Source organism: Chelonia mydas, chromosome 3 (assembly GCF_015237465.2).
Source record: "Chelonia mydas isolate rCheMyd1 chromosome 3, rCheMyd1.pri.v2, whole genome shotgun sequence".
Taxonomy (NCBI): Eukaryota; Metazoa; Chordata; order Testudines; family Cheloniidae; genus Chelonia; species Chelonia mydas.
Window position 1 is genome coordinate 134,274,146 of NC_057851.1, and position 11,669 is coordinate 134,285,814.

At 42.6% G+C, this 11,669-nt stretch overlaps 1 protein-coding gene across 7 annotated transcripts in view; it reads right to left on the reverse strand.

Moving 5' to 3' along the window:
• The window catches only part of RGS7 (regulator of G protein signaling 7), a 416,293-nt gene extending 407,727 nt beyond the window's left edge, over positions 1–8,566 (reverse strand). For 4 of the 7 annotated variants that reach the window (XM_037895311.2, XM_043543328.1, XM_037895310.2 and 1 more), the window contains exons 1-2: positions 7,887–8,161; positions 6,803–6,929 (exon numbers count right to left, since the gene is read on the reverse strand). In XM_037895311.2, coding sequence (XP_037751239.1) covers positions 6,803–6,880 — 78 coding nt within the window. In that variant the 5' untranslated portion in view covers positions 6,881–6,929; positions 7,887–8,161. Of the gene's footprint in view, positions 1–6,802; positions 6,930–7,886 lie in introns of those variants that run through there. The other 3 variants (XM_037895306.2, XM_037895308.2, XM_043543329.1) reach the window with 3 other exon arrangements.
• Positions 8,567–11,669: the final 3,103 nt, after the last annotated feature.

Genomic DNA, 11,669 nt, shown 5'->3' on the forward strand with positions numbered 1-11,669 from the left:
TTCCAGGTCTGACACCGCCTTCTTTCAGTTCCTTGCCCTATAGGCTCTCTATCTTCATGACTTAGCACTCCAGAGAGGTCACTATAGTCCTGGGCTATCAAAGTCCTCCATACAAAAATGGCAATCTTCCCTTCACTGCCCTGACCATGCCACACCTCCAATGTCTGGTAGAGGACAGGCCCATGTTCCCCTACTCCAGGTTCCAGACCAGGGACCCTATCTCTAGCAACAGTGGCCTCCTTTCTGGCAGACTATGTTGCCCTTTTCCTGGACTCCTTCCTACTTCTCAGCTCTACCTTCTGCCCGCCCCCATCTCTGGGTTTACCAGCCCAAACTCCCTTCTCCTTGGGAGGACCCCAAGTACACATACCTTCTCCCAGGAAGTGACTGTAGACTATCTCCCCTGCAAACCCTTCTGCCACCAATTTCTTATCTTTATAAACCTCATCCAGCTCTTCCCCTTGCTGGACTTCATCAGCAATTAGGCCTTGGCATGCCCTTACTTTCCTCCTAATTTACCCGTGCAGGCCTTGTGTGGACACCACATCACATGGTGCTATTCCTCTTAAGGTGGAGGTAGAAGCTGATGACTGAAAACCAGATCACATAAGCCACAACAGTGGACCAAACAATGGTTTAGGCAGTAACACCTCCTAGCAGGCAAACAGCTCTATCAAGAACTTTCTGTGAGACTACAGTTTAAAGGAAGAAAGCCAGCCAATGCCTCAGTGCAGCCAGAAGAAATTCCTTCCACCTGTTGAAGACAGAAGAAATGGAGTCTTGCAGCTAGTAATCCAATTGTATAGTATTAGTGACATAGCTCAAAGCTTTTTTCCCTGTCTCCACCTCCTGGAAGGAAATATACATTATGGTGGCATCACCAGTAATACATAAATAAAAGTATAAGTTGGCCCTACTCATGGACCTACAAGCACCCCCATTCAAATCCTCCCACTGTCATCAGAAATGTCTTTAGCTTTTATACATACATCAGCTATGGATCTAAAGTTATAAGGAATTCATGTTGAAAAAAATAAGTTACAGAAACTGAAAAAAATCAGCCTTTTTTGTCCCCAAAATAACTATTTCCAATTTTCAGTGGCTCAGCTTTAGTGTGCCTGTAGCAATATTACCTTGGGCTGTGATCACAGTATATCTGACCAAGTAGAGAGATCTAAGGACCGAGTTAATACTTTCATGGATCCTTATTCAACAATAAGAGAACCACTTACTCAGCCATCATAACAGTTACCCATAGTACCTCAGTCTTTCTTGGTATTTGCATCTTCCATGAAAATATTAACTGGGCCTTCGGACCTTTCTGTGTGGTCAGGTATAATGTGATCATAGCCCATGGGGATACTGCTACATGCAAATTAAAAATGAGCCACTGAAAATTGGAAATAGTTATTTTGGGGACAAAAAGGCCAACTTTTTTCAGTTCTTGTAACTTATTTTTGCACCAGGAGTTCCCTATAATAATTTTAAAACCATAGCTGACACGGATGAATATATAACAGCTAAAGATGTTTCTGATGACTCTGGAAGGATTTGAATGGAGTGCTCTCAGGTCTATAAGTAGGTTCAATTTATATTTTTATTTATGTATCAGTGGTAGTGTCAGCATAATATAGGCATATTCAGAAGTACACAGTGCCAGACTAATTCTTCTCCTATTGAAGTCAATGTTAAGTCTCCTATAGGCCATTGCTTAACATTTTTAAAATTCTATCCTTCATGTCCTTCCCAAATATGAAGACTGCAGTCAGGCTAACTTCCACAGGGTAACTTTTTTCCTTAAGTGAATACTTGAGAATACCCACGCATTACCAATACAATTTTATTTGACTGCCACTTCAAATAGCCAATTTATTTTGAGGGAGGAGCTTTGAAATGGTGGGGGGGGGGACTAAAGAGAGTTATCACCATTTCCACAGCTTAGATTGTAGAGGAACAATGATAATAGGAATGGCAAGACACCATTCCTGTAAATATCGCACTTCTATGAGTAGCGTCAAATTATAGTGGAGTGGCAGATAAACTTATAATACAAGTCTAGCTTTTGCTATATGTGGGTAGCAGCAAGTATGACCTTTGATTACTGGAACAGAAATAGAACCAAGAACATGTTAGTCTCAAACACTATGAAAATATGATCACCTACATTAAAAGCTATTTTAATATTTAGGGCAGGGAGAGAGGTGGTAACTCAAAATCTCAGTCAACAAGAATATAATTAATTACTCCAACAAAGGTAGTCCTGATATCACAAAAAGGGCCAAAGCTGGATTGGAATATCTGAAACAGGTGATAATAAAGCAAGTAAACTTGTAAATAAGAGTTCATAATCCCCCATAGGGGGATTCAACTTGTTCAACTTAGACTCATTTAAAACAGAACAGGAGAGTGATCAATTAGAATCCCATGGCTTTTTTCAACTCAAGGAAATACAGCATAGGGTAGTGGTCCTAAAATTAGAAGTTTTCCCAACAATAAATTCTATCCTCTCCACATCACAAATTGAAGAAAGAAAACAACCTCCAGTTCTGAAAACTTAAACTCATAAGATACAAAAAAAAGCCAATATTAGTAGTTCTCTACAATCCAACTTCTAGTCACAATGGAAAGTGTTGCTGAAATCAAAGATTTCTATATGATGTTCAAACACTAATGGTTCCAGTGTTCTTACATCTTCTAATTCGGCTTTTAATTGCTGACTGACATAGACTCAGTAGGAAAAGAAATAAAAGTAATACTTTCAAAATGTTCATATTTGTCTGAAGCTAATACCAGGAAATTTTAGGACTCTTCCTAAGGTATGTTGGCACCACCTATGTGTCATATTTCATTATTTTATAATGAGGCAGGCATCTAAAAAAAGTAATGCAGGTGACATTCTATTAAAAGAAAAAACATACAAGAGTTTTCAGAGGTGGCATGATACTGATATAAGGAACTATTTATCTGTGCTAGTGCCTTTTGCAATACAGATTTTAACAAGTCATTTATGCACTAAATATTTAACTCAAATATTTTATCTGGGTTTTCTATAAAAAAATCATCTAAATGTGCAGTACACTTTCTGTGGATATGAACATGGGACACTGGAAGAAGGGACCTAAATCTAGATTGTTTCATTTTATACTGCTATGTTTTCTTCATCTTCCTTTTCTAGACAAACCAATCATCTTTCTCAACTTCCTTATCTTGGTAACTAACCAGAAACTAACTATGGGTGAGAGATGAGCTTGTTTACTGTAATCTTTGTGGTTCTGTCAGGGCTTGGCATCTCTGAAAATTAACACTGGATCTATAAACCCCGTGACGTTCAAAAAAGGTCAGATCCAGGCCTTGGAATTCAGACTCTCTCTATGATGGACCAAACTTCAATACTAAATCCAAATACGCTTGAACTTCATAAAAATGCAGATTTATATCAGATCTCAGATCCAAACATTGTGACTCAGGACCATCTCAAAGCATCCAGTTCTTCAAGTTTTCTGGTCCTTTCATGACTTGACTAGACCGGGATTTAGGAAGACCTGGGCTGTGACTCTAGGCAGTCCAGCCTGTATTTAATTAGACTGGAGCTAGAGAGACAGTGAGAATGACAGGGTTATGTTTGTGCTCAGCATCCTCAATAAAGAATTTCCTTTGTATTCACTATAGTCAAGGTCTGTCTCTTACCTATCACAACAAATATTACATGTGTCCTCTTTTTCTCATGGGTACAAATATCAGATTGCCATCCCACACAATCATGCTGCATAAATATCATACCGTTACAAACAGTTCAACCCAATCACATTGAAGCCATGGCATTCAAAATGTAAAAAGATTTTGAATTCTAAATATTCAATCATCCAAGAGACAACCACCCCAAAAGTACATAACTTTTTCAAGTAACTTCTAATTAATTTAGAAAATATAAGTTTCAAGTAACTTCTAATTAATATCTAATCTAATAAGTAAGTTTCAAGTAACTTCTAATTAATTTAGAAAAAAAAATTTCTAATGAATTTGGCAGGCCCGTACTCTAGTTACTCATCACAGTTCATTCATCCCTAATACAATGGCAAAATGCAGCGAAACTTACTTGTCATTGCAGCGTCTTCTTAGAAAATGGAGGAGCATTATGTTCTGAAATTTATTACAAAATTCCTGTGATGTAGCAGCCACTATTAAACCATCATATTTGAAGACTTCAAAGGCAGCTGGTAATATCTGAGGTCAAATGACTTATGCTTTAAAAACCTCTTTTCATAGTCTAAACCCAGAAGTCTTCTATATTTGTTGACGGTAGTATCATATTTGCATCCTGTCTTATACACCTATTGTACTTTTAAAATACATAAAATACCAGATCTTATTTTGTTTCCTGTTTCCTAGAACATTGCTTAGAAGTTTTCACCCGAGACTGTGACACCTGTCAGTACAATCTATGGTATGATAGATCAAGAGGAGTAGTTAAAGGAATCAAAGAAAGCAGGCATAGACTCATAGACTGTAAAGCCAGAAGGGACCATCATGATCATCTAGTCTGACATCTTCCATATTGCAGGCCACAGAACCTCACCCACCCATTCTTGTAATAGACCCATAACCTTTGGCTGAGTTACTGAAGTCATCATATCATGATTTCAAGACTTAAAGTTACAGAGAATTCACCATTTATAGTAGCTTAAACCTTCAAGTGACCTGGAACCCACACTACAGAGGAAGATGAAAAACCCCTAGGGTCTCTGCCAACCTGACCCAGGGTAAAATTCTTTCCCAACCTCAAAAATAACATGACAGATTATATTGCATAAGATTAAGATATGTGAAAAGTGTCCTATTATACAACTCTGTTTAAAAAAATACCATAGAAAAACTAGGTAAATAAACATTGTGTTTGTACTTTCCTATACATGTTACATATGTCTGGAAATTACACTTCAGCAATGAGATAGATATTTTTTTAAAAAAAGAAAAGAATCAGTTTAGTGGGTTTAAAAAAAGGTGTATCTGTGTACAGCACCTTTAGAACAACAACTGTGACGCCCAAGTACTTTTAATATCTCCTAGGCAATAGTTATACCATCCAGTATACAATGAAACTTACTCTTAAGTATATATAAAATGTAATGAAATATTATGTTTTTGAGGGAACTGAATCAAATCAACTAGGTGCAATAAAATTTTAGGAAATATCATATTATGATAACCATTCTGCCCATGTTTGTTTACTATAGAAATATACATAAGTTCATAGACAAAATTTTTGTACACAATTGTAAAGTTAATGGAAAGGTGGTCCAGTGACATTACACACACACACATGCAAAGTTTTCCAAACTTGTGTGCGTCAAATTCCTAAAATTAAATTTAGTCAAGTAAATAAAAGTAGCCTGATTTTCAGAGGTGCTGGGCATTCCCAAATCTCACTTAAGTCAGAAGTATCTTTGAAAATAAGAAAGCATGCACTATACATCAATTTGAGACTAACAAAATATTTAAAATCTCTGGAAAGAACAGTCTATTACCACAATATCTGATGACACATCAATTACTCTCACTATTGAAGAAGCACTGTCATTAATCGGAGAATGTTTTTATTGCAGTCAATGTGGGGGGGGGGGGGAAGAGTGTCAACTCCTATAAGACAAAATAAAGGTTGATTTTTCTATTTTAAATAACCACAAACTAATTGCAACTCCCTAAATTCTGGGAGTAAACAGGTAGTTAAAACATTCTGCATCCAAGTTTGTGTGAAAGATTCTCTTTCACCACTACCACAATTTAAGAATTTTCTCATTTAATTATAATTTAGCTGTATTTATTTAAAGATGTCAAATTCAAAGGTAAAGACAACTTTATCCTCTTAGTTTAAACAATCTGTTTCCACACTAACCTATCTCAAATTCCCCAAGCAACTGTTCTAATTGAAGTACAGTAGCCAAATAAATCCCATTATTTAGGTCAATGTCTGGGAGTTTGTTTATTGATGTTGTTGTTAAAACATTTATCATGTTGGGAAATCTATTTGCAGAGAGAATCCTTGGAATATAAATTTTAAAAATGCTATTGATTGCAAAACAAAAAAAATCTACACAATTATTTTCCTCATACCACATGTGCAATTAACACTTTAATTGCAATGTAAATAATTGGCTAATTAATCATAACACATTTGTTATTTGAAAACTAAAATATAAAGTATGTAATATTTTTACTCATTTTACAGTCAAATGATTTTAGAAGGGAATAGTCTAACTCAATCTTAAAATGTTTTATCATCACATATCAGCTGTACCAAGCACCTGGAAATAGCAGGTGAAATAAACTAAATATTGCAGCTCTGCCATCTGATACATAAAATGAACCGAACATAAATGAATGTTTAAAGCATTCATTATAGAATAAACGTTTTTGAACACTTTGCAAAGTTGGCATATGTATCTGTGTTTTAAAATCGAGAGCAAGAGATTAGGTCATTTCTTAAAATAAAAGACAACAGATAAACGGACTGGGATATCAAGCTAACATTTCACACGCTCATACTGTTGCTATTTAAGTAGTGTAAAGTATATATCATGTATACAAATTTTCCAATAATATTCGAACAGTAAAGGACTGAGATCTCTGGTGCTCTGAAACCATGTTGTACTCCTACAAATGGAACATCAGAGCAGCAGCTTGTAACAAGACAACTGGAGGCAAAATGTTAACATAGTTACATTTTCTGGGGGGAAAAATCAGGAGCGAAAGTTTCCTAATGTCATTTGCCCAACTGTTTCAGAGAAATTAAAAAGCCTCCTACCTTTCTGTACACCAGCATGTTTGGGGATTCATCAGCCACCCCGTTGCTGCTCTGCCCATAATTATTTCCTTGCGCCATGTCCCAATGCTATGGTCCTCTGGCAAAGGTTGCGCTGAGCAATTGGCCACTGTGAAAGGTAAGAGCGATCTCGGTGAGATACAGCTGCAGCAGGTCTCCTTCCCCCTACTGACGGTGATTAATAGAGCTGACTTACTCCCAACACTTTACCATCATCCGTTTCTCCGCCCGACATTTACGCTGGGGCAAAACAGCTAATTCCCCGTTTACTGCCATTACCCCCTTGTAAATACTGAATGAGTGTAATGTACTAACCCAGTTTCGACTTTAATGAATTGCCACTTCACACCGCTCCGCTGACACCCCCCCTCCCCCCCGCCTCCCCGCTGAGCACACTCTGGTAGAGGCATCTCCCTGCACAACGCTCCCTCCCCGCCCCCGAATACTGGGCACCGCATCGTTCCCACCGCCTGTGTCCCGGTGCCAGGGACTGCCCATTAGCCGGCTGCCCTCCCCGCTGTTCAGCCGGCGGTTCGCCCCGCACCGCGCGCCCCAGCAGCCGCCCTGGGGCATCGCCCGCTGCAGCGCTTCCCCCGGCCCGTGCGGCGCTCACCCACCTGCACAAAGAGCCGTGCCAGCCCCTGGAGTGGGGGGAGCCCCCCGGCCCCCCACGATGCCGGCTCCGTCGCCTCCTCCCCCCGCCTCCACGGGCGGAGGGCGCCGGCGGCTGCAGAGGGCTAGCCGGGCTCTGAGCAGCCAGCCCCACAGCCCGCTGCGGGGGTAGGGTTCACCGCGCCCCCCCTCCCGCCCCCCGCCAGCCCCGGGGGGCTCCGCTCTCCCGCCGGCCCGGCGCCTCCAGGCAGCCCCGCTGCACGTTCGGGCTGGCGCGGCCGGCGGCTCTGCCCTGCGGCAAGAAGCCCGCGCCTGGGCTTTCAGCACCGCGGACAGCAGCCCCGGAAGCCCTCAGCCCCCCGGGCTGGCCGGCACCTCACCCGCGCCGCTCTGTGGGGGGGGTGGGGGGAGGGCGAACTCCCCCCCTACCCCGCTCCCCGCACTGCCTATTTACCTCCCCGGGCCAAGGTCACTGGCTGCACGGCGGCAGCGGCTCCTCTCCTCCGCCTCCCCCCGGCGCGCGCCGCGCGGTCCGTGTCAGCCGGCAGCGGAGGGCGGGATGCGAGGATCGGTCATCACACAAACAATGCGCACCCGGGCGGCTGCGGCTGCTGCTGCTGCTGCTGCCGCCGCGGAGGCTGCGACTTCCCCCGCAGCCTTGCACAAGCGGCCGCGGCTCCCCTCCCTGGAACGGAGCCGCCTCGTCACGTGAGGCAATGGAACGTCAAAGGTGCTGCGGCTGCAGCGCCAGGCGACTGGCAATCCCGCCTGCTCTCCGGCTGCTGCTCTCAGCCCTTCCTCCCCACCCCCTCCCCCGGCGGGAGGCAGCCGAGGAGCTGCAGCTGCCTGCAGGTTTGGCAGCAAGTTGTCAACGGGATTAGGCAACGCGGGAGGGCTGGCCAAGAATAGAATATGGGCTAATGGGATGGATGATTGAGCGGGGCAGCAGTGGGGGAAAGTGCCACATCCGCTCTCTTCCTCCAGCATACGGCCCTGACTGATCACCCACTGCGCCCAGGCTTGTGCCTGTTTTTAAGAGTGAGGCCAGCGTTTTAAAACTTGGGTCATAAAGGGACACTTTCATGGCGAAAGGGCCTACTTTTCAGAAATGGTGGAGCTGCTGCAGCTCTCATTGACTCCCCCGGAGACTGGGAATGATCAGCGCCTCTGGAGGGGAATTACACCCCTTATTTAGGGAGCTGGATTTTAGGCATCCAAATTTGCTAAGCTAAAATTTTCTAACAGAAAATATTGGTAATAGCAGCAGGAGGAGTAAGCCATCTTTAGGGTGAAGAGATTTTCCTGTGGCATGCTGCCTCTTGAGGAGCGTGCTTTGGGACAATCATAGCAATTGGAGCTGGAAGAGACCCCTGTATGTAATCACAGACTCTCTCTCAGCAGTGGGAAGGAGAGGATAATGACTTTGTCCTTCCAGACATGTCCTGATTGAGATGCTCTTCCCCGCAAAGCAAACAGCCAATCAGCAGCTGACCAGGAAATAAAGTTGTTTATTTGTTAAATGCCTACAACGGTGGTGTCACTTGCTGTGCAAAACACAAAATAAGACAGTCCCTGCCTCAAAGAGCTTACAAGCGAACTGATAGAGGAAGTCTGCTCTCTGTTGCTGTGGAGGAAGAAGAGCAGAGATGTCTCAAAGAAGGAGTCCAGCTTGTGAAGGAGTCCAGGCCTATTGTCCACCACATATACCAGCACCCTCCCATAACAGATCATGAATGGGAAAAGAACTGGTTAAGAAATTACTTAAACAAGTTAGATGTCTTCAAGTCAGCAGGGCCTGATGAAATAGATCGTAGAAACTTAAGGCTGAAGAGATCTCAGTGTCATTAGCAATTATCTTTGAGAACTCGTGGAAAACAGGAGAGATTCCAGAGGACTGGATAGGGGCAAATATAGGACCCAACTATAAAAAAAGATTAAGAACCCAGGGAATAATACATGAGCTAGCTCAGCTTCTGTATACCGAAGGATATTGGAGCAAATAAACAATCTGTAAGCACCTAGATGAAAATAAGGTGATAAGTAACAGTCAGCATGGATTTGTCAAGAAAAAATCATGCCAAACCAACCTATGACAGGGTAACAAGCTTTGTGGATAGGGGAGCTTCTCATAAACAAACTAGAGAAATATAGCTTTGACAAACCTTCTATAAAGTGGGTACACAACTGGTTGCAAAAGCATATTCAGTTGTTATAATGATTCACAATCAAGCTGGAAGGGCATATCAAGTGGGGTCCAGTTCTATTCAATATCTTCATAAATGATTTTAATAATGGCATAGAGAGTACACTTATAAAGTCTGATGATGATGATGCCAAGCTGGGAGGGTTTGCAAGTACTTTGGTGGATAGGATTAGAATTCAAAATGATCTTAACAAAGTGAAGAAATGATCTGAAATTGAATAAAGACAAATGGAAAGTACTATACTTAGGAAGGAATAATCAATTGCACAAATACAAAATGGGAAAAGACAGCCTACGAAGCAGTCCTGCAGAAAAGGATCTGGGAGTTATAGCGGATCACAAACTAAATATGAGTCCATAATGTAATAGCATTGCAAAAAAACCCAAACATTATTTGGGGAGGTATTAGCTTGAGTGTTGTAAGCAAGACATGAGAAGTAATTCTTTCTCTCTATTCAGCACTGCTAAGGCCTCAACTGGAATATTGTGTCCAGTTCTGTGCACCACACTTCAGGAAAAATGGGGACAAATTGGAGAAAGTCCCCAGAGGAGAGCAACAAAAATGATTAAAAGGACTAGAAAACATGACCTCCAAGGAAAGTTTGAAAAAATTGGGTTTGTTTAGGCTGGAGAAAAGAAGACCGAGGGGGAATATGATAATAGTCTTCAAGCATATAAAGGGTATTAAGAGGAGGGTGATACATTGTTCTCCTTAGCTCCCAAAGACAGGACAAGAAGTGATGGGCTTAAACTGCAGCCAGGGAGATTTATTTTGGCCATTAAGAATACTTTCCTAACTGTAAGGGTAGCTAAGCACCTGTGGAAACCCTGACATTGGACGATTATAAGAACAAGTGAAACAAACACCTGCAAGGGAAGGTCTAGATAAAACTTAGTTCTGCCTCAGGGCAGGAGACTGGACCAGATGACCTGTTGAGGTCCCTTCCAGTCGTACATTTCTATGATTTCTCTGTGTAGGGGAAAGTACAGGCAAGGGGAAGTCTGGTGTTATGATGTGCATTATGGGGGACGGAGACCAAACTGAGAGGTTCTGGGTACCCAGAACTGAGATGGAGGCAAGTGGTGGAGTCAACGTAGTGCGTTAGAGGAGCAACCACCACATTAAGAACTTCTAAAGGGATAGAACCAGTTTTGGAAGGAAGAGTTGAATTGGGTGCTTCTGAGAGGGACAGAGTTAAGTTAGAGGAGATCAGAGAGCCAAGCTGAAGATGTTGGGTGGCAGTGGCAGCTGAGGGGCTCTTTAGGAAAGTTGAGGGTAGTTTCAAAAGGACAAAGGCAAGTCTGCAGATTCAGAGGCACATGGAGAGTGAGGACCATTAAAGTCCTCTGGGGTTGGCAGAGGTGACTTGGGTGTCATCTCCCTGGAGCATAGTAGTGTCTTGCATTTTGGGGGGGGAGGTGCATCTAGGAGAGTCTTTTAGCAGGACAAAGACAAGTTGGGGTTTTTGTGGGAACAGAGGCAAGGAGAAAGGGAAATGGGCTGAAGCAGAGACGAGGAGGAATAGAAGTTAGAGTGGGGTCTCTGGAACAGAGACTGGGGGAGAGGATGGAGAGATCTGATAGATGAGTGGGAATGTTCTGGCGGGAAAGCAGAAGTGAAAGAGGGAGTTGAGGTGACCAAAGTGAAAATGAAGGTCAACAGGGACAGAATTGAAAGGGGGAGATGTTGAGGGATAGAGGAGGGGAGGTTAATGTTGGAGCAATCATGCTTCATGGTGGGGATAAGAAGCAGCAACAGAAAATGGAATTCTTATGCTGAGGAGCAGAAAGAGAGGGAGAACAACATGATGGGGCAGAGGGAAAGAGAAAAGAGGTATCAGACAGAGGGATTTGAATGTGGGAATACTTTGGTGCTTTGAGATGGGAGGGAGAAGCATAAGGAAAGCAAAGAAGAGGAGCAAGAATAAGATTTTGGTGAGTGTATGAAAGGAAAGGAAAGAAGAAAAGAGGTGAAAAAAGAGTGAAAATACTGGGTGTGGAAAATGTGAAACTGAAGAGTGGGCAAAGGGGCTG